The sequence below is a fragment of the Dromaius novaehollandiae genome, chromosome 9 (assembly GCF_036370855.1).
Source record: "Dromaius novaehollandiae isolate bDroNov1 chromosome 9, bDroNov1.hap1, whole genome shotgun sequence".
Taxonomy (NCBI): domain Eukaryota; kingdom Metazoa; phylum Chordata; class Aves; order Casuariiformes; family Dromaiidae; genus Dromaius; species Dromaius novaehollandiae.
Genome location: NC_088106.1, coordinates 27,023,452 through 27,047,068, shown reverse-complemented (window position 1 = coordinate 27,047,068; position 23,617 = coordinate 27,023,452). Strand labels below are relative to the sequence as shown.

The 23,617-nt window shown below is 44.5% G+C and overlaps 1 protein-coding gene across 2 annotated transcripts; it reads right to left on the bottom strand.

Annotated features, from left to right (window-relative positions):
• Positions 1–3,618: 3,618 nt before the first annotated feature.
• PLEKHB2 (pleckstrin homology domain containing B2) lies at positions 3,619–19,458 on the bottom strand. Of its 2 annotated transcripts, none has more exons than XM_064516976.1 (8): positions 19,333–19,458; positions 16,480–16,527; positions 15,701–15,853; positions 14,882–14,984; positions 13,924–13,963; positions 11,312–11,401; positions 10,434–10,548; positions 3,619–7,833 (listed from the first exon to the last, which is right to left on the bottom strand). In XM_064516976.1, exons 2-8 carry the CDS (start codon positions 16,514–16,516, stop codon positions 7,697–7,699), a joined length of 675 nt encoding a protein of 224 aa, XP_064373046.1. In that variant the 5' UTR covers positions 16,517–16,527; positions 19,333–19,458; the 3' UTR covers positions 3,619–7,696. The 2 variants fall into 2 exon arrangements, with proteins under 2 accessions (XP_064373046.1, XP_025965398.2); XM_026109613.2 differs by lacking the exon at positions 19,333–19,458 and adding an exon at positions 16,841–17,252.
• Between the last annotated feature and the right edge of the window lie 4,159 nt (positions 19,459–23,617).

Below are 23,617 nucleotides of genomic sequence, written 5' to 3'. Positions count from 1 at the left end.
TGCATGGTCTGACATGCACCACACAGTTGCGTCTCCATCTGCTGAACTAGGCATTTGTTTGAAAGATGGCAACAAAACCTACATGTTGATGATGTTCATATTGCTGTGAATTGAAGATAGACAGCTCCTAAATTGATCCATCCTGTCTTTATAGCCAGAATGAAGTTGAAACATGGAAATTGAAATTTAGCATTTCCTGTAAAGATCTCTGTCGGCAAGGAGTGGTATTTCTTTCCCCTTCCCTCGCCCGCGTTGGAGGGATGCCCGGCCTGTCGGACGCCCCGTTTGCCGCTTTGCGGGTCAGGAGGCGGCTGCACGCTGTGGTGCTTCGTGCCCACGTCCGGGGGCTGTAAAAAAGCCAGATCCCAGCTAAGCGCATTGCCGGACGTCATTCATCCCGCATTCACGGCCGACGGCAGCTGTAAGGCTGCAGAGCCGGTCCCTCGGCCACGCGCTCCGAAACTCCTGCTTGGGGGCTGCGGGTTTTGTGGCAGCTGCCCAAGGGCTGGACGTGTTGGTTAGAGCCAACCCGAGTTCATGTGTTAGCCTGGCAGAACGGGAATGGGAAATAAAATACCTCCTCTGCTCCCAGCAAAGGAAAAATCTTGCAACTTTATCATAAACAGCTCTTTGGCTGGAGCAGCTAGGGATCTGAGCGTGGAAGTTTGGCATGGAAACTGCCCTTCATTAGGATCATGTCTGAGCATTCCCAGGAAAGCTGGCTGTGATCAGCAGCAGCCTGGGAAAGCATCGCCTTGCAGAGCTTGCGGCCCTGCCGTACCGCGGCTCTTCCCTCCCCGTGAGCACCGCCATGATCGCTGTCCCGGGCTATCCCAGCAGGGTCTCAGTGCTTCAGAGCCCCTGCGAGCGCTGAGGCACCGCCGGGACGAACCGCTGCTGCCTCCCCGCAGGCCTGGGCAGCGAGCGAGGGGCGCCGGCGGAAGGCTGCTGCCCAGGGCAGGGGCACGTCCGGGTTTGGACATTCCGCGCTTTAAACGCGCCCAGGCGCTCCGCAGGGCAGCAGCGCGGGGCCGCGGCGGGCCGCCCCGGCGGACGCCGGCCCTGCGCGCCCGGGGCCGCAAAGGCGAGCCCAGCCCAGGCGAGCCCAGCCCAGCCCAGCCCAGCCCAGCCCAGCCCAGGCGCAGAGCGGTGCGGCCCCGCCGCCGCCACTGCCGCCGCCGCTGTGGCCGGTGCCGCGCCGCCATCTAGCGGGCGGCGGCGCGGCCTGGCCGCCGGGGTGGGGGGCCGCGGGTTCAAACGGGCGCGCGGCGCGGGGGCGGCCGTCGGGCGCGCGGCCCGGCCGTTGGGTTCAAACGGGCGTGCGGGGGCGGCCGTTGGGCGCGCGGCCGGCCGTTGGGTTCAAATGGGGCGTGCGCGCGGGCTGTTGCTGCTGCCCGCTGCCGTTACCGCTGCGTGCTCCGGGGATGCCGGCGGTGAGGCTCCCCGTTCCTGCCTGCTGTGTCCCTGCGCAGGGCACCGTCCTGCGGGCCGTTAAACGCCCTCCGGCTCCGGCGGGAAGCAGAGGTGGTTTTGTGTGTGCCGGTGACACGGGGCAGCTGGGGAGGAGTGCAGGTGCCCGCAAGCCTGCAGCTGCGGCTGTGAGGCAAAGAGGAGCATGAGGAGGCCTGGACTCGTGGGGCAGGAGCATGAACAGTCACTGCTCAGTATGCACAGAGCTGAGGTAGATGGGGGAAGGAAAAAAAAAAAGAGTTTGATTACAGCCAGTGCCGATGTCTGTCAGGAACACTGGGATTTGCCTTCATGGCTGCGAGTACTCCAGAGATGCTGCTTTATTTAGCGCCAGAGGCCCCGTGCTTGGGGGAGCATCGCAGACCAGGTAAGTTCATCTTGGTCCCTGCTGGCTGCTGCTAGCTGAAAGCTTTGGGTGCCTATCTGTGATAATTTGGGTCAGGCTCTGTTCTTAACCTTTCTTTATCTGTCACATCTGAAGCCTAACTTTTTATTTTCTGAAATACATTAGGTACCAAAGTTAAATATGTATCTAGAGTATAAGGCAGTATCAATGTTATGACCATCATATTTGGTGAGATTAAGCCCAGTATTGTCAGTCTCAGACTTTCACAGCCTTTGCCTCAAAATCATCATTAGAACATAAGCTTTAAATTATTAATAGAGAGATGCTTTGGAGATTTTATGTGTGCTGTAAGTCTGGAGCCTTTCAGAAATGCCTAGAAAACTCTGAAAGCTATTGGTGTAACCTGTGGTAATCACAAGACTCCCCAAACTAGTGTGTTAATGCAAGTCCCTGGTTACAAGGTCTGATTTATAATTAGTCAGTGCTCACAACATAGTGTGTGTGGGGGGAACTTTCTATTTACAAAAATGGAAGGAAGAGCAAATGCTCCATGCTTATTTCCACTCGTTGTAGTGGAACTGCAACATGAGAGAGGGACAAATACAGGTACTTTTAGGAATATGACCCAAGTTAATTACTGTGGCTGCGTTTAATGCATGCAAACAGGACAGGGGATGCAGTAGGAGACAGGAAGCAGTAGGAGAGGTAAAGCCTGTCCCCAGGCTAAATGCCAGTCCAGGACCTTGGCACTGCCAGGAGGTTTGGAGCTGTTAAGCCTTGTACAGCAAATGTACTTCCATAACCCCTTCTGGTACAGAAGTTTCAGTAAAGCTGGGCTCTCTGTGGCATTGCTAGGCATCCATAGTGTTCTGCTCAGCCTAGTAACTACATCACATAGAACCTATGACTGGCAAAATGAGCATAGCCATCAATGCATGCTGGGATAGAAGAGCAAAGTGTATTCCTACCTTAACTGACTGGTTGAAATTGCATTTTTGTTTTCACTCCTCCTCCAGATTAGTGACTGAGAAACCCACTGCCTCTTGGGTGGTAAAAACAAAATGTGCATAAAGCAAGGATAGTGTTTCACAAAACACTGTGGATCTTTGACAAATAGTTTAATTTCCAGCACATTCCCAGTAAACATTTAAGATAGTCTGCCCTTAGGAGGTGGAGCTAGTTGTGGTCATCTAGTGCCTTTGTCTAAACAAACATTGATTGTAGCTGCCTCCACTGAAGCAGTTCATAAACAGAAAATACCAATGCAGCAACCAGTAGCATTTTGCCCAGAGCAACATCTGTGCTTATTTTAATACTAGACAGTACAGATCTGATGATTTGATAGTACAGTGTCAAATGGTAAATCTGGATCAGCATTATGCCTATCCAAGATTAAGCATTTCTGAGTCTAAGCCTTCAACGCCATTAAAAAAAGAAATAGGCCTTAACTAATCTTGGATGTAGTGGTGTTAAGTGCAGAGTCACTTTGCTGATTTTATGGAAGTCACTTCACCTTTTTCAAATAGTAACCGAGATGATTGATTTATGTCAGCCTGCGCTCTCACCCCAACAGCTGCAATTTTACTTGCTTAGTTCATTTTGCTATCAAACAGTCACTCTTGTAATTGCTTAGCTAAGACTGGAGCTGCACAGAATTCTTCATTGCGCTGTTTACCAACCACTCTGCAAAGGACACATTTTTCTTGTAAGCTGACTAAATGTTTAAAAACATACACCCATCTACAGACTACCTAAATGAGAAATATTGAAAAAAAGACTAGCAAACATGTCAAGACAGAACATTTGCACTTAAATATGAATTTTATTGCTAAAGATATTTTCTTATAAATTAATAATAAGAACATATAGCAAAAGCAGCAGTTCAGGTAGGGAGTACATGAGAAGAACACAAAATGTGGAGTATCTAGAAACAAAAGCATTTATTGCATGCTACCCTCTATGATTTATGCATTATATGTAATGTCTACTTAGGCGTATCATGAGGAAGAAAAGACACAGACAGACATTTGAGGAACACAGCTGTGAATTCTTTCTCCTTTCTTCAGTTTGCTTAGCCGGCTCAATGAACTATTGAGTCTTCACTCAAGGAAAAAAAATGAAGCCTGTTTTGCATGATACTTAGGGCAGTTCCATCTAAGCACAGCTCAGAAGGTGCTTCAGCACTAGAAAAGGAAGCATCTTTGCCAGAAGTCAGTGCAGTTGCTCTGTCCACAAACACTTCCCACTCTCACCTCCTAAGTTCATAAGCCTCCACTCACTGGAACAGGCTCACTTCCCAGCCCCCCTTTCCCCCCCTCCCCCCCCACTCCACCTTTAAGCAGCAGAAGTCAGTAGCTATGTTTCACGTGTGACTAAGAATTTTGGAGGAGGCCCTGGCTGACCCCTTTAGCATACTCTGGCTTACCAGAAGGTGAAGAGTTTCCACCCCACTCTTTGGAAGCCTAGCTTTGTCCAGCTGTCCATAAGAGGGAATGCAGGAGTAACTAGTTACATGTGAATGCACAGACTCATTAACTCTGCAAGCACTGCCATTTAACGATGAATGGACTGTAGCTGCTATGGAATAGATTTTGTCATCCTTAACTGATCACAGACACTGCAAAAAGCAGTGTAATAGCTGTGGAGTTCCAGTAGCTTTAGGGAGCTCAAGTACTGGGCCTGAGGTTATAAAATCATGTGTTTTGGGTGCTGTACACATGTAACTGGAATCCCAGCATCATGAACAGCCCCCTTTGGAAGCAAACATCTGTTTAGGACTGTACATTCAATCAGCTTTGAAATGATCTTGCCAAACCTGCTATCAGTCTCTCTAAGCAGTATCAAAACTCTGCCTCTTCCCCTCACTAGGGCATCACCTATCTGTAAATCAGGCAAGCCCTGACATCCACTCTGGCCCTGCTCCTTCAGCTGACACCAGCATCCACAAAACTGCAGACATAACAAGCGCTGGTCTGGACAGACAAGGGCTATTGAGTCATTACTATGTATCCAGCTGGACATTATTATTAGATACGGCCAAACCACCACTCTTCCTGAGGAACAGGAATTAGGACAGTGTCTTCAGGAAGCATGTCTATGAGCTTTAGCTACCAATGAGCTCAAGCGGTTATCCCCATGCTGCTGCTTTCTGCAGCAAGAACGTCTCCACTTTTATTTCTGCACTGAGATCAGGAAGGCTAGGAGCACCTGCAATATGAAAACTGCTATTTTGATTTTGTGCAGTTTTGTACATTTACTTTCTGGCTGCTAAATGGCTATGCTGCTAGGATAAAAAAGTAGCTGATGGTTTTTGTAAAAAGCAGCCTATTGTATCAAGAACAAACTGGAACCTTCAGCATCACTTTGTAATTTTTCCCCTAAGAAATATACTACTTGGTAAGGTTATCTTTTTAAATGGGGACTTACTCCAATTTGAACTTTCAGAAAGGATCATTTCTTGCTTTGAATTAATCCTAGGAATGTTCTGTGATCGACAGTCTTTATCTTTTATACTTCCCTTTCATAAATTCAGGACCCAGATGCACTTATCTCCTGAAAGCACAAGACGCATGCTCCCCTGCTGTGATCAACATTTCTTGTAAAAACTCTGAACTTATGATAAATTACTAGCTGAGTCATTTTGTGCTATTCTTTCACCATCATTATGAAATTCAAAGGAAGTTAGGAGTGATGTTCAATTGTTTTATTCCCCGCACCCTTACAAGCTAAGTATCACATAAAAGAGATGGAGGCATTCTGCATAACTACTTAAGAGTGCAAAGTTCAAACTACTCTAAACAGCAGTGTAGACCTATAATCAGCTTCAAGGCTATCTCAAGGCTTGAAAAAGTTAGAAATGTTTGTTCACTTAAGTTCCAGTCACCATCTCTTTGTGAGCTCAACGGTACCAAGCCTCTTAAGATAACTTCGGTAGTGCATGCCAGTTCCCTTTTGTTGGACTATGAATAGGAGACTTTATGCTTTGGTCCTCTTTTGACCCTCTGACAAATAGAGTAAGTCCTTTTAGTGCATATCATTAGCAGAACATATGCAGCTTCTATTCATCTGTAGGACTTGCATGCACATAGGTACACAGCTCCAATCCAAAGTTTCTTTGGAAGAAGCTTGCATTTCCTGGATTAGGCCCACAGTTAGTAATGCAGCTAAGATAACATCTGTCTGTTTCCTTTTGATGGCTTCAGTTTATTCAGGTTGGTCTTAAGAATCATGAAAACTTAGTGCTATCCAGACTGTTGTCAGAGACCTGTATTGCTTAAATACGTAGGGCCCAGCCAAGACAGCTTCAGGATGAGATGAAAAAGCTTGCTTGAGGCTTGGTCTAAATTTACATGGGTGCCAGCTCTCATCTATTTTCATCTTTTCTGACATACTGTAAACCCTCCCAACCTTGAGGAAATTAATCTACTTCTAAATGAAACTTAAAAAGAATAAAGCCTTAAAATATTAAAACAGTATGATTACAGGAAGCTGAAAGTGGAAGTATAAAAATAAGTCCTCTTACTATAAAGAACACAACTTAGGCACCCTGCCTCTTCTACCTAATTATGAAAGCACGTGCATTTCTTTCCTCTGCCAAGCACAGCTCAGCGTGGATTATAACAGGACAACATAACAGGCCACAGAACAGTGCCACTCCAGGTTAGGGTCTGTAGCGCAGCAGCCACTGTGTAAGGAACCAGACGCACGAGCAAAGCCAGCCAGGTTCCTTGGAGTGTTTTTCTTAACAAATTGTGAGAGGGGAAGAGAGACCTGTTGAAGGCAAGGGGGAAGCATGCATAGAACAAAGCACAGTCTCAGCTGTGCTCAAATCTACTTGCAGACATGAACCTGGTGTAGGAAATCTTGCAGGCTGAGAAGTAGACACCATCCCTGCCATGGCAGGGCAGCTGATATTAAAGTGCCCGTGTGCAAGGTCTGCTCGTGCTGTTTCTCTCTTTCCCCTCTTACTATTACTGCATGCAAAGGGGCTCTGCCAGGCCCAGCAGGGCAAGGTTTGTTCAAGTTAGTTCTCCTGCAGACTCTGCAGAGCGACAGCAGTAATAAGCAGACACGCCAGACAACAGCCTCTTCCTCAGCAGAGCAGCTGGTACAGTGTCTGAGGAGACAATGTCTTTTCTACAGACATGGAAGACAACTTAGAAGCTAAAGTTTCATTACTTCTGTCTGATCAGAGAAGAGTGATACAGGATAAAGAGGGAGCAACCATTGTCTTCTTGCCACTGGTCATTCACATTATCTGGGAGAATGAAAGAACTGAGGAGTGCTGTCTCTTAGCAGATGGCTTATACATTCTCGAAGTCTAATCTGCCTAGATGGTGTGAGATACATATAGGACTCCATCTAAGAAAATACATTACCATCTGCAGGCAAGTTTAAAAACAAAAAATTCTCAAGTATGGCCGTCCACCTAATGCGAAGGAGTTTCTGTTGAGGCTATGTGTCTGTCTGAGGAACGTTCGGAAGGCAATAGTACCTATACTTTAATGCAAGGCTCCTATAAACCTTGTATTTGGACAAAAAAAAATTCTTTCTGGGGTGCTTATAAACATAAAACTGTTCAGAAACCTAGTGACTGCTACCATATTATGTTGGTGCTAATATTGATCCTTATTGGTACAAATCCTTAAAACTCCGAACATCAGAACAGAGTTTAAGAGCAGCACATGCTGTCTTTAACCACTTCAACTAAATGGTGCCTTTAAACTCTCCTTAGGACAGTTAAGAATCAGTTATTAAGATGTCACTACTGAAAAATAACTATTGCATTTCTTAAAGTTTAACAGTAAACAACATTGCCAATATATTATTGCACACAGAATTAAAGACTTTTGGAACTACAATGCTGAGAAACTGAGGAATCTAGAAAACCCAGAATAATGATCCCAGGGCCATTCCAGTTGCTGCTCCAGCAAGCATGCCCAGTGCAAGATCTCCATCGCTGTCACGGTAACGTTCTCGAATGATGACGTGGTTTGCAGGGGGCTGGCCATAAGGTCCTAGGTCATAAGAGATTGTTGAGAGGAGGGGAAGAAAAATACAGATTGTAATACCATGCACTGGGATTTCAAAACATGCCCATTCCTTCACCCTCTTCCTTCCCTTGAACACTAAGATGATGTCAGCTGGAAAGGCAGAATACATCTCTGCTTTGGATCCAGTCTCCAAATTTTTAGAATAATTCCAGAGCCCAGGCAACACTTCTAGCCTCATAAGAGATTAATATCTCAGAGTAAAGCTCATTGCAAATGTAAACCTGAACACTGCTTTGCACTTATGCTAGCAAAGAACCTATGAATTTCTTGTATCGTTCCGTCAAACACTTGGTGGATTTAATGAAAGAAGTGGGTCTAAAAAATTGATTCAACTTTGAAGTTAAGGCAAATAGTGTAGTCCCCAAAAAAAACATCTTTGGCGGCTCTTAAGCCAGCAGTTTGGCAGAAATTGTGTATCAGTTACACACTCTACACTTCCTCCTTACTACCTCAGTTCAGCCTTCGCATCCCGGCCTGATCTGCTGTGTGGCGACAGTTGCCAAATTTATTTTCAGATAAATAATGGCCCAGTAGTAAGGAGTTAACCTAAGACTTAGGAAACAACCAGTTGACCCCTGCTGTGCAAAAGAGTTGTACAGGCTCTGCATGTCACTTTTTGTGACTGCTCCTACCTGCAAAGCAGACATAATTGTACTGCTTTCCATTCCAGATCTTTCAGGAAGATTAACTCGTTTGGAAGATACTGGTATGCTTTTTGTAATAGACACAGGCATACCTTGGAGATATCACGGGTTTGGTTCCAGACCACCGCAATAAAGTGAATATTGCAATAAAGCGAGTCACACAAATTTTTTGTTTTCCCAGTGCATATAAAAGTTATGTTTACACTCTACTGTAGTCTATTAAGTGTGCAATAGCATTATGTCTAAAAAATACCATGTGAAATACTGTGAGAATTACCAAAATGTGACACAGAGACATGAAGTGAGCACATGCTGTTGGAAAAATGGCACCAATAGACTTGCTCGATGCAGGGTTGCCACAAACCTTCAATTTGTAAAGACCGCAACATCTGCGGAGCGCAATAAAGCAAAGCGCAATAAAACAAGGTATGCCTGCACTGAAGTAAGGGAACTGGCAAAGCCTCTCACTCTCAAAGATGCAGGACTGCACATTGAGAAAGTGGAACTGATAGCACTGGGAATCTCATCAGAAGGATTATATAAAATTCAAAGAATGAGCAAGGAGGCTGAAAATACAAGGGTTATGTTAGTTGCTAGAGATGAACTCGAATCTGTAAGCTTTAGCTGCAGTAACCCTAGTGAAGGGAAACACCGAAGCTTGGTTGCTATCACCAACCCATAACAAGTATCGTAACATGCTGGACTTGCAAGCACTTTTCAGAAGAGTTACTGTTTCATGCTGCATTTGTTATCATACAGGTTTCAAAGACTTGGTTTCCAAGGCCTGCAGGTAGTTTTCAAAACCAGCTCCTGGGTCTTCCAACAAGCCACTGCTTTTCAGCTGCTGAGAACCAACAAGAACTCACCTTCCTCTGTGCTTGTTCATTTGTATGGGATCTGTATCTTAGGACTTCACTAACTTAGCAAGGAAAGCTTTAAAAGCTGTAGGTTGATGCCCCTCCCTTTTCACAAAAAAACTGGAAAAGGCTAATAAAATGATGTGACAAATCTCAAGTGAAAAAAAGACACTCCCTCCAAGAAAAAAATCTTACACAGGGATTCTTGTTTGCAGAGCCAGATCACAAACACTTAACTAGTAAGTTAAATCCTCTGATTTATATTACCTGTACTATTATAAAGCCCTGATTCTGTAGGACTGGGACTCTCTATGCAAAGCTAATCCTAAATTAAGATGACTAAGCTAAAAGCACACCCTAACATATTAGTCTCTTTCCTCTTTCATTGGGATTGAGAGTTACACTGCTCTAAACAAAGCAATACGAGATTTCAGAGAGATGAATGTACTGCCTCATAGCAATCCCAAAATCCAGAAGAGGAACTAGTTTCAACCATGCTTTGGGAGTGGACTGACCTTTGGAACTCTTGCCTTCATTTTTAGGGTCATAGTGAACATCACTATTGAAATAATTAAGGTAGGTATATAGAGAGACAGAGGAACCAAAAGCTCCACCAATGCTCGGTTTGGAGTACTGAGCCAATCTTGCTGTAGCCCTCCTATCTTTCCTTAGAAAGCATGCTGACTATTGAATTAAAGAGTTCCATGTGCTTCAGAAAGAGTTATAAAGTAAAGCAATTTAAATAAGTTGGGACATGCTGGGAATGTGAGATCATTTAATACAAATTTCATTGCACTGCCTGTGTTGTGAAAGGGCAATGGGACTTTGGTTCCAGTTACAAGTCAGGCTTCTTTCTATCACACTGTCACGCAGGAGTGGTGAGTGATAAAGCAACTTGAAAGGGGAAGTCTTTGTCTGTATGCTACATCTGAACCAAGCCTCAAGTGTCAATGACTAGGCCTTCTCTAACATGAAAAGGATGATGATTAACAGAATTAAAGCCAGAAAGACTGACTTAAATACATTCTACATGCAGCTGGAGGATATGGTTGATACTAATTACCTGGGTAGGGATATTGATAGGGAACAGCATAGGCTTGTCCATTGGAGGCATAGAAGACTTGAGGACCAGTGGGGGGATACCCAGCATTGTACTGATCATAGCCATAGCCATAAACCTGGTGAAATTAAAAAGGTCCATTACAGAAGGTTTCTTTGCTATGTATCTGATTATACACTTTGTTTAATTCTCCCTCATTTATAGTGCAGTTAAAAGTTCTCTAAAATATGTAGTCTGTGCTGATCTAGTCCACTCTCTGGAAAGGATGTGGAATAGCTGCTTGAGAAAAAAGTGCTCCTGACATCATCTGCTCTCCACCCTCCAGCAATGTATACTAGTTCAGCCCACATCCCATCCCCACTGCTGCTTCCTCTTTCTCCATTGCAGGACAACTGCATGTCTGGGAACTAGACTTACTGTGTTGCAAAATCCTTTTGCGTGTTAAAAATGACAGCTCCAGTCATCAAATCCAATTTTTAAAACTCCAGATTTTTTATCCTTCTGGTGGTCACAGAATGTGAAAGCATGGTCACACCTCCCTGTGTCAAAGGCTGCATGGCCAAGATTTTTCAAGATTAATCAAATGAGTTTTTCTTCCCCACCTCTAAGATGCTCTATTTCCAAGTTCACTGAGCAGCCATCCTCTTTCTTCATATTCTTCTCAGCCAAATCTGCCCCAATCCTTTCAAAGGAAATGCATCTGAAATGGTAGTGACTGACTGCTAGAACCTTATTCCCAACCTCCTTTTGTACAAACCTTAAAGCTAGGTGTAACCGTAAAACCCAACATTTCTGGAGTACAGTTTGGGTGCTGGATGCCGTTAAGAGTGGCTGCTTCTGCTACCTCCCTTATTTTAATGCTTGCTGACTGCAGCTCTTACCTCAGGTGATGGTGTAGCATATGCTGTATAGGGAGGAGGGGCTGAGGAAATGGCTGTCTCATCGTACATCACTTCAGATCCCACATAGCCCTAAACATCATGGAGAGAAAGCAGTTATTACCTTCCACAAACAGCCAGTTAGAGTAGTGCAAAGATTAAACTTAATGACCCAATGAAAGAGTAATATGTAGGGATGCCACATGTCAAGAAAGTAGTGAGTACCTTATACAATGCTGCAACAAGACACTATTTGGAGAGCAGGCCTGCAAGAATGCGAATGCCTGATCAGCCACAGGAAGGAGCCATCCAATTTCTTGTGTGTGTGTGCACGTGCATGCGTGCGTATGTGCATGTACATGCATGCACACAGACTCCTCCCCATTTCATGTTCCCAGTTTTAGAAGTTATTATCTTGGTCATCCTCATTTTTCAAATAAAGAAGTCTTCACAACTAAGCTCAGCTACTTCTTGGCACCGTAGAGTGGTATCACGAAGTTCTGCAACCCTATAAGCAGACTTCCACATCAAGCAAGCAAATGGGATAGACAGCCTACAGTGGTGCCTGAACATTTTAGCAGAGCAGTGTCACACTTCTTAGCCACCTCTCACTTTCTGGCTATAAGGAAACAGGAAAAAAAAAAAAAGCAATATAAGCGGTTTAAACCTAGGAGGGTTGGGGAGTTTGGGGAAGCGGGGCGGGGAGAGGGTTAGGGAATTACTTTGCAAATGCCATCTATAATTCTGGCCCTTTCTGAAGGCAGCCATGAGGCAAAGGTGATAACTTACTTGAATCCATCTACAAGGAGCTCTCAAAAGACGATTAAGATTTGCTACAGTAGCCTTGTATCCCTGCCCCTAATATCAGAAATAACAGTGATGCTGTTATTCAGTGCCATATCCCAAGAAAGAAACAACTCCCTTTGTTGAATTTACAACCGAACTTCTTAATAGCTCCATAGAGGATGTTCCTGTAAGTTCTAATAACTGGGCAGCAGAAAGACTTTTGAGGTCATACTTTGGCTACATCTCAGGTCACAGTTGCGGTGGAGATTGTAGAGATAGTTTGAAATACACTGTTGAAAGCACTACATGAAGAGGCCGGTATTTCCACGACATGACAGAAAGTCCTACAAATGCTCACATCGCAGCAGCAGTAAATGTAGTCGGTTCTGCTGCAGGGAACTCCACAGGCATATGACACAAGCCTGCAAACTCCTGTAACTGATGCAGTTCTCAAAGCCAGGGTGATCACCCTGCTATTCCAGGAAAGTTACAAGGCACAGCTGGATGCTCGGTATTTCTGAAAGCTGTATCAGACACCTACAGATGGACTCAAAACCAGTTACCTAGGAACTTAGTCTGGGTCTTATTGGAGAGCTTTAATAGCATTGGAAAGTGCTAATTCAAGATACTTACTGTGCAGATAGTTACTTGCCCTACTTTCAGTCATAGAGGTCTGCCTTGGCTGTCAAAGGTAGTGCACTGGCAAGTTTTGAATGGCATCTAGTAGGACTGGCAGCTGAGAGCCACAGGCATGAAAAACAGCAGCTCCTGACTCATGAAACCAGGAGTCACCATCTCACACATAAGCAAGATACAGCCCCTAAAACTAGAGCACATGGACCACGAGTGTTGTGTCCCTCTCTTCTCATTTAACAATTCCTTCTCTTCTTATTTAACATCATGAAACAGCATAGAATTGCTGCACTCAGAGGCAATTGTGTCCAGACAAAAACAGTTTTGCTGTGGCAAGCGTTTGCTTTGGTTGTCTACAGATATAAGTTACATCATTGACAGGTGCATCAGTACAGTGGCACTGTTAGTGTGACCCATCAAAAATTGAAATAAGATTCTAAAAAACCAGCATTTCCCAGTGAAGCCAAAACATCTGAGGCTGGTTCTTTCTAGTCATCAAAGGAAATCTAGTGCTGAAAAGCACCCTGGAAGGCAGCTTGGAGGAAAAACAAAGTTAACAGTACCCCAACAGTAGGTGGATGGATGGGGTTTCCCAAAGATTCAGTTCTCTTGTGAACTTCCAGGCTCACGGCAAGGGAGCACAGATTTTTACCATTCCTGACCTCTTCACTAATCCCAGCTAGCATGCTTATGCAGAGGTAATATACTCCTTCTTGGCATGCCTGCTCTCCCCTCCAAGCACCTCTTTCTCCTCTCCTAGTCCCTGCCAAGAGGCAAGCCACAGTGTAATGGATCTACAGTAACAAACAGCCTCCTGTTTCGGCCAAAAGAATCACGTACTTGTACGAAGCTTCCTTTAGCTTTGCCTGCGGTAGGCAATAAATACTAGAAGGAGTGGAGAGTGCAATTCAATTGGTTGCGTAAGATTTACTTTTTGCCCGCAGCCTCAGTGCTCACTTCCCCTACAGATCAGGTCCACTGGACCTGACTGCAGGGATGATGTGCTTGTGATCCAGGGGATCGTTCTTCTCCCCACACACAGGCTGCTGCCACAAAATCCTCCTTTTATTGACATGCTTATGGCCCCGTTTTATTCCAGCAGAGAAGGATGGAACATGATCTGAAAGGTAAACTGCTGGGCCACAGATAACACTGACAGGCTGCTTTTCAGTATGAAGTCTGGATAGTACACTTACCGTGTTTGTTCTGGCATCCTGCAGAGCCATTTTCCATGCCCTGCAAGAAACACTGTTTAGTGGAAAAGTCATAAAAATTAATGCCACTTTTTCTTTTTAGGAGTCTGCAAAAAGCAAGGTTAGTAACTAGAGGTACTGCAGAAGCAGAGTTTAAGACACTGCATCTATCAAAGCCTAATGACACACTAAAATGAAGGTACCAAAGGATTATGCCAAAGACTGAAAAATAATTATTTCCCTTGCAGAGCTGAGAAGGAATGAGGAAGAAGAGAAGGAACACACGCAGTTTTGGAGGTCCTCACTGCAAGCACAACATCCAGGTAATATGTAGCCACACTTAGAATAATGTAATTGGAAGAGATGCACCAGGGGAGTTATATCTCCTGCCTTGAGGAGTTGTATCTGTGCTGAATAGAGTGCAGGTCTCCATGCTATTGCAGTTTGAATGAAAGGTACATATACTTCACACAGATACTCCTACGCCATATGGCTGGGAGCATGCACGGTGCACCACACCTACTGGGGAAACACTGGTGATAGATGTTATCCAACTATATGCAGCCAAGCGCAGGTGAAAGTTCACGATAATGGAGGGTTCTTCCTTTCACTACTGATTGGGATGTCCTTGGGCTATGCAGAGTTATGTACTACTTGTAGAATAGGAGGGAAAAAAAATCTGTTTAGCATGTCTTGTGTTCATCATATTTAATCAGTTTTCAGTGAATCCCTTGCAGTTAGTTTAGAAGAACTACACCTACATGAGCTAGACAACCCCTTGTAAGGGAGCAATCTTTGTCGTCACTGAAAGCCTGCTGAACAAAGCTGCCATTTACTTTTTTGAAAATTTTCTCGAAACATGTCTTTGAAAGTCCAAATGAAGGCAAACAACTAGGGAGAGGGAGAAAGGGAAAGGTCAAAGAGGAAGAGGTAGCAAAATAATATTCTTTGGCAGACTTACAGGCAGTCATCTGCACTCTCTGCACAGAGGTTGACTGTCTTCCCATCACGGCAAACAATCTGCAGTAAACAGTCTCTCTGCTTCCCCTCTGGAGGCTGGAAATCTGAGCCAGAAAAAGATGAATTGGAAAATATCCATAACCAGAATATCATGATCCCACTTACAAGAAGGGAGATGGTTTGTGCAGAACTCTGGACAAAATAAACTAGGGCCAATTATAGCTGCTTTTCCATGGCACCAGAACAAATTACAAAAGGAAATAACCCGCTCTCTCTCTAGCATGTCCTGAAAGAAACCAGCTCTGAACATCATTCTTTAAAAATGCAGGTGTCTTACAGCAGAACCAATACATACTTAGCAGTAAGTACTCTCTAACACTTGTGTCCTTTACTAATCCAGCACCAAGTGGAAGACTAACTGATGCTAGAAGTGAACTTAATGCTTGAGAAAAACCTGCTGAGGTTTCCCATCTTTAGTCCTGCCTCTGACTCCAGAAAACTCTAACTACACCAGTAATGCTCTATAATCGGACACATGGCAGGCTACTGCCAACACCCCCCTTCTCACACCCGTGCCTGCCACCTGCATTTTATGGTACTCTGTCCTCCCTCTGAGTTTTAATAGGAAGTATCAAACCATGATCTATCACATGGTGATACCATGCCACAGACATCTTTAAGGGGATTTAATGTTTCTTTTTTTTTCATAGCAATAGAAGTTTCTGGGCATGTTTACTTCTGCAGTAGTGTTGTAAATGGTATGCTGGGCAGGCCTTGAAGTTGAAAAGGAGCTCTGGACACAGAAATCCTGAACTATTACCTCGACATTCATTCCCCACTCTGAGGTTGATGCAGTGGATTCGCATGTGGATTTTATCTTCTATATCATGGCGATTCTGATCATCGTAGAATATTAAACGGCCATCAGACCACAGGTCAAACCAGTTCTTCTTCCAACGCCGTAAAATAGTACCTTAAAAATCAGACAGTTAATTTTGGTGGCATGGATAGGGAAGTATTTGTGTCTTACAATTAGTAAAAATAAAACCAACAAATCCCTCCCAGTTGGCATGGAGGACAAAGGCATTCTGAGCTTCCAACCACTCATTCTTAATAAATTTTGTACTAAGTCCCTGCTTCAGAACATTACAGAATTGGGTTCAGCATCTTATCTAGCATTCAGAGTCACAACTGAGTTTATTTTAAGTGCTTAACCTGGTGCTTTAGTTCTAACATGCTGCAAGAACAAGCAGAAAGCATGACTAATTGAAGACATTAAGATAAGGTGTCAGGTAATGTTTCCAAGTCTCCACCTGTATAGCAGTAATTACAGACCAGCATCTGAAGCTGAACACCAGGCTCAGACACCTCAGATATGGTATATCCTGTGTTCCCACCGGTACAACCCAAAAGGTCACATGGAAATGCTGTCATAACAGGTCATTTTGCAAAGTATCCTAAAATTAAAAAAGGGAAAAAAATCCCACAGACCTAGAGACTTTTTAAAGAAAAGCCTGAGAATTACTGATTTGCTGTGATGTTTTTTTGAAGAAATGAGACACAGTGGGGAGAGAAGTAGGTAAAAGGCCCATGACTTACTTTGCCGGAGCAGCCATCCACTCTTCACAAATGCCATTGCTGCTTAATCTAATGGAGGGAAGGGTGTGTGGGGGGGAGAGAACAGTCTTCAGTATAGCACAATAGCACAACAGTACATTAGAAAGAGGCATGTCAACATCTAATATCATTGTGCACCCAGCTAGCATTGCAGGGAGACAGCAGATCCTCAAGGCAGACCTCAGCTGAAGATTCTCTGTAAGGCACAACTGTTATTCTGAGACTTAACAACTGGAGCAAAGCGCATTATACGTATGGCATTACAGAACCACTCTGCATCTAGCAATGCAACATGACTATCAGAGACCACCTCTGAGTTTAACTGGAGAAAGAGTAAGTTTACCTCTCTCCCACCACGGGGATAAGACAGACTGGTGTGACAGCCTCCTGATTCACCACCAGTTGCCTTCAAAGTTGTTCTCTTGACATACGTGTGCTTCCTCTGTTCTGCAGTCTCAAGTTACCAAGCACGCTCACTTCCTCCCTCCCTCCCTTTTTCTGAACTTCCTCTTTTTTTTTTTTTTATTTACTGGCTCAAAGTCCAGCCAAAACAAAAGCTGAATCAGTTTAACAGGAAGAAGGATGTTTTTGTGACTTCTATTTCTTCCAAATTGTCCCTGGCACCCTTCAAGATGCATGTAAATAGGTAACAGTTAAGCCCATAAAGTGAGATTCTCAGTTCTCCTTAGGTTTTAAATGAAACTTGAAATGGCAGGCAAGGATCCTGCATTAAATCCAAGTTACCACACATGACATTCAGTCATTCTGGTTTATTAGCATGGTAAAGAAAAGAGATCAAACATAGCATCTGTTGGTGGAAGGGCTTCTATTTTATAGCCTAATGGTGTTCCAACTATTGTTCTAAGATGGATTAATAAAAACACAACTATCTGGATGCAATTTAACTAGAAAAGCAGGAATGTAAGTGTTTTCTAAGTCCCTTTGAGAAGGCTGGCTTTTTTAGAAATTGTGAAGCCTGTAAGCCAATATAAGCCATAAGAAGGGAGTGAAAAGTGGTATAGTAGATTTGATAGACAGATGAGGTCCTCTCAGGTAAGGAATGTGTTTAAAGCTGGGAAGAAGAAAGGAGAGGGGAGAGAGTTTTGTTTTCTTCCAGTGAAATATAGTTAGTAAGTATCCACTTGTTCTCTAATAGAAACATATATGTTGTCTACTGGATATTGCTTGCGTGAACTTCAGCTTAGTCACAAGTGCTAGACTGAGAAGTCCTGGGTTTGCTGCTGCCTTTAAACCTACTCAGTTACATCATAGCAGAATTAGACTTAATGGTAACAGACATATAAAGGCGAAGAAGGGAAGAAGAAAACATTTCTCCTGACAAGTTTGCTTGGGATACAGAATGCCTCACAGCTACCGAGGGCTACAACAGCAAAAGCATTTTGAGCAGCTGTACAGTACCTTGCATATAATCTCAGGTGCAAGAACTGCATTTTCCCAACACAGAATTTAAGTGGCCAAAACTTCTGCGCTGGATATAGAGAGCAAAGAATGACACAGAACAATCTCAGTCAGCACCTAAGTAGGAGGTGCAAAACCAGATATTCTCTTCTGGTCCTCTTTAAACAAAAGCATTCACTTCAAGTCCAGTATGGTATTTACAATCACCACACATTTAAATGTATATTTCCAGAGCTAGACAATAGCCTGGCAAGATCAGTTCCAACGGAGTAGTATTTGCTTGTTAAACTAGCTCAATGCAACCAACATGGAAGAATGAGATTTAAAAATAGATAAATCAATTTTCTTTTACTACTAGATAAATCAATTTCTTTTATTACCAGACTCAATAACAGTTCATTGGGGACTGAAACCTAAAAGCAGTAACACAAGTTGAAAGCAAACATAGCAAAAGGGTGGGACTATTCCTTCCTGCTCCCTAGGACAGTAGTTTTCCTTTTTAGCACAGAATATAATCTGGGATATCCAGTAGTTTTTTTCAGTTCATTTCTTATTCTCAAACCTGGATGGCTGGTAACAAAACCAACCTTCAAAGCAAAGCAATCTTCAGCGCTTCGACTTGCAGTCTGTAATTACTAGAGCAATTTTATCTAATGCAGTCACACAAGGAATAGACCTGATTCTGCAGTACATGTGGATGGAAGGGGTTCACCCACGCATACCTAACCACTGAATTGAGGCCCAGGCATCCAGCTGTGCCCACACACCTCATTGTTACTGTAATCCCCAGACTTCAGCTACAGAACTACACAGAGCCTCAGGCTGAGCTGCCTGCTCAGATTTTACCGTTTGCCTCCCTCCCTTTAAAGCTAAAGGAGCTTTCTATTTTTAGGACTCTCTGACCTTGCGACCAGCTATATAAGCCTTTTCTGCCCCGTGAAGTTGTGTTCCTTTTAGCGCATGCCTGCTTTTGCTGAGAGCGCTAGGTCTCCCTCCAGAACCTGTTCGCACTGGCGGAACTTGCGCGTTCAGGCACAGCAGCAGGGAGAAGCAGCGCCCCGCCCGCTGCCTCCCGCGGGGCCCGCTCTCCCGCCGGGCCCGCGCCCGCCCTCACGTCCCCGCCCGGCCGCGCTTTGCGGCTGAACCAGAAGGGGGGGGGGGGGGGTCCAGCGGGAGCTCGCCGCCGTGGCCCCGGCCCCTGCGCACCCTGCTCCCGCGCCGGGGTCGGGCCAAGCCGAGCGCTCCCGCTGCCGGGGCCCGTCCCGCTGCCGCCTGCCCGGGCTCTCCCCGCGGAGGGGCCCGGCCCGCCGCCCCGCTGACCTTCGCGCGGCCGCGGCGCAGCCCGCGGCCCCCGAGCGCGCCGCGCCGCCGCGCGGAGCCGGCCCCGCCGCCGGTGGCGGCCGCCGCCGCACCTACCTGCCGCCGCCGGCCCCGCTCCGCCACCGGGCCGCGGGCAGCGCCGTCCCTGCCCTGACGTCAGCCCGCCGCGCCGCGCCGCCCCGCCGCCCGCCCGGCCCCGGCGTGACCCGGCGGGGCCGAGGCCGTGCGGGCCGCGGCGCGTTGCCCGGCGGCGCCGCGGGTTGGGTGCGAAGCTGCGTGTCCGTGTTGCGGTGTGTCCCCGAGGGAGGCGTGAGGCACGGACGGTGGTCCCGCTTGTCTGATACCCTTCTTCGGCCAAGCCACGCGGTTCATGAGTGTTCTACCTGCGCTCCCTTTTGCACGGGTTAGCCAGCTGCACTGCGCCCGTCAAACTAAGGCATTTCGAGTCCGTTTTCCTTTCTTCCTTTCTACTCGTAATGGTTACAAAAGGAGAACTTGTGATGCACCCTGGAATTGTGCTAAAGAATAACCACTTTCTTCAAGCAAGCAAACAGGTTTTTAAGAGCAGAAAGGGCCGGCTAATCTGTGACTTCTTATGTGAAACAAGGCCAGAAACTGTCTCCGTGATTCTTGCATGACAAATCTAAACTCCCCTTGGGCTGGTGCTTCCCACATATAGCAAGATCTGAACTGATGGTGAATGCACCGCATCACCAGTCAACTTCCCAGTTCAGATAGTCTTCTCCATTGATAAAGTTACATTTTAAAATGAGAGAAAACACTTACCTAGAGGTAATATTTCTCCTGGATGGTAAAATTTCATATTAAAACTTTCCTCTACATCATCCTGCTAAGATACAAGGGAACACTACTCCTGTCCTCATAGTAAGAAGTAAAAAATCAAAAAAAGCATCATTAATTGGTTGACTTCCACCAAGCTACAAAGATTTTTTTTTTCTTTTAAAATTGAACCATATGGAAATAGTATTTGTCATAGCTACAATTTCACTTCATCTGTCAACAAGCTTCTGGAGTTCCTCCTTGCTGTCTTATCTCTTCCTGAACACAACTGCAAGTCTAACTAGAAATTACCTGGAAAGCCTGTGATAGTGCTGTTCATGGCTGCCAGCTATCCCATGTTTTGATGCATCTCTTAAGTACTGTAAAAGTCGTGAAGGTAGAATAGGAGGGAAAAAGATCTATCTGTAAACAGAACTGCAGATTTCAGAAGCAACCAATAAATGGGACTTGGGTAAAGCAAATTCTTCAGCAAAGTCATTCCTATTTATGTAGGAGTCTTTTCTTTGAGGCTAAAACAGTTTGCTCTTGGTTGTTCAAAAAGTAGTTTCAGGAACCTGGAAGTATTTGGTTAAGCAAGATGAGACAATTTTTGAGTGGGAGGCAGCTACATGTTTCTTCTGAAAAGAAAGATACTCTTCTTGGGCATTTAGGAACCTCAGCAGATCCTATCCTTAATGAGCTGTCACTAAGGGACCACTGCCTTTTCAGCAGGTCTTCAAAGTGTTGGTTGCCTGGGTTCATACCAAATTTTAATTTTCAGTTTGTGTTTAAAACCATTTTAAAATTCCTTGAGAAACCATCATGGTGTTTCCTGAATGACTGGCCTCCATAGGTCAAGAAGAACATCAAGACTTTGTTCAGTAATTGTCTGGGACCCCAAGGACTATGTCCTCTATTGTATTGACCTTGGAAACCCAGTTATGGCTGTGAACCCAAAGTCGAGGCAGTTGTCCTGGAGTTTCTGGGCCGCCCAGGTTCCTGGCCGCAGGACAGTCCTTTTGGAGGGTGTTCATCAGAGGCACAGATCCGGGAAACACCAGGTCTTCAGTCTGTCGGAAAGCCAGGCATATGCTGGAAATCCATGCAAACACGTATTAGGCTTATCGTGTCATTAAAACCTGAAATATTCTGAATTAAATATGTTGGGCTGAGCATTTGCTGCTGAAACTTTCATCAGGAAGTTTCTAACTAGCTGTGTTGTAGAGCTGAAGGTCTGAGTCTTTATATACCAAGAAAAAAAGCTAGACTATTTAGCTGAATGCTGAATGCTATTCAGTGGATTATCTAAAAATTTGGCAAAAAGGGATATTTGCAGTATATCAGTAAAGCATGGAAATGAAAGTATTTGTTTAAATTTTAAAGCTTTTCATAACTTCAGTTTGCCTACTGACATTCAAAGCATGGTATAAGAATTATCCCTCACTTATAACTTTAAAAATGTTTAGAAAGTTTTGAAGTTACCAAAACTCGTATTTTTTACTCCCATTCTTGTCCTAAATCAAAAAAAAAATAGGCTGTAGTTCAGCTTAACAGTTGAAGTTAAAACATGCCAGTTTAAATTCAACTGGGAAGTGAAATTTTTTAATGCCTAAGAAACTACTATTTGGAAAAATGTATATGGAAAAAGTGAGCCATGGTGACTTCTAGTTCTTTGGCAGCTAGCTCTTTGCATAATGCAGCTGAGTTTCTCTCTTAAATACATTCTAAATTTTGCCTGCCACCAACGTAATTGTTTAAATTTCCACAGTCATTTGAGGGTCTTTGTAGTTTCTTTCTATGTTGCTGAAATATATATTTCAAATTTCCTACTTCTGCTTGTAAAAATGTAATTCAACTCTAAGCGAAGCAGAGTACACATTCTCATTAAGAATGAACAACTGGTTTTAAACAAAATGCATGCCAGTATTACTAGAATGCTATTATTAATACTGTTAATGCTAAATAATAATGTGTTCACCCAGGCTGCAAAATCATATTAAGAATCAGCATTGCTTGCAAGTTAATGAAACAAAAAGTATTAAAAGCAAGCAAAATATTAAGAATCCAATGAAACAACCCCATTTGCAAAAGGAAGATCAGGAGAACTGCTGCTAAAAAACACCTGAATAAGGAATTAAAAGAGCTGAGATTCCAAGTTTTTTATTATTGTTTTCATTATTTTTTCAAAGCTTAAATATGAAGGTTGTGGGCAACTTGAATGTAGTTAGGCATTAGGTGAGAAGAGCGGAGCAGAGGATAGGTCCAAAAATAAAGAACTGCAAAACCAAGGCTTGGTTAAGTGTTCATAAAGCTATCCAACTGTCCAGTAGTTTGTACATCACCTATAAGGTTTCTCTGATGGGAGGGAAGTGGCAAAGGACATATTTCTAGTTTTCCGGAAGTGTTTTTAGTTTCTTGTGTTCTCTCAGCCATGTACAAAATATTCCCAAACAGAAAGATAAATCATAGGCTTGGAAAAAAAATCTTTGCCCAGACTGTCTTAACATGCTTCCTTGTCTCCACTGGAAAGCTGATCTTAGCTCCTACCATTCCCTTGGGTAGCTGACCTGCAACCGGGATAAAAATTCCTTGGCACGTGGCCATTTTATGTGCAAAAATAAATCTACATGATCAGCTTTTGTCACATATTATGTGAAGCTGAACAATGCAAAAAGCAGCAGTCACCTATGCTCAGGAGGCTGCCTGGCCAGCGCAGCAGTAATTCAGACAGTGGTAAGAGTGTGTAATTAGCAGCTGAGGGAGTTCTCATGATGTCGTATGGCGGCCCCAACCAGGACTGCGGTGTGCAGGCAGTACGAGACAGCCTTCTCTCTGAAGAACTAAAATCCAGGCAGGTCTCCTAGCAGAAATGTTCTTGTTTTACATGTAAGGAACTGAAGGGCCCAGATTTTAAAATCTCTTTGGATGTTGTTCCACTCAAAATTGCAAAACATAACGTATAATTTTAAAACACAGCATATCTGTATAATGCATCTGGAAAACAAAATGAAGTGTGTTTGCAGACTGTGCTAGCGTTCAGCTACATTCAGCTGCTGTTCTCTAGCCGAATGTAGCTAGTAGTGAGGAGGCGGCAGTGCAGGCTGTAGGAGGTACTGGCAGCCAACCTGCCAGGGATCATGGAGGTATATCATGATTGCAGGCTTACAGGAAGGGCTGTGCCACCTGTCTTCCCAGTTCTTGTTACCCCTGAGGGGTGGATTTTGCTAGCAGTGATGCAAGAAACAATCTGCTGTGTAGATATAGCAGATTTGCATTTTCAGAGCAATTCCAGAACTTAGACAGCTGTGTTTCTGGGTAATCTGTGGGGCTTAGGCTTCTGAGTTGAGAAAAGCCTGAACTGCTTTTGAAAATGGGTCTCGCCTTTAACAGAACAACACCTGATTATCTCTAGCATACTGACAGCAAGACGGAGGGGCTTGCCCAGGTGCGCGAGAAGGCTGTGGCAGAGCTGGAGGATGCTGCTTCTTGACCTGTAACTGAAACCGACCTTCCTCTCGCTTGCCTCCCTCTGGCCCATGCTTTGTGGAGCACTCCCGACAGCTTAGCATGCTTCGGCAATAGAACGATTCCCTCAGATACT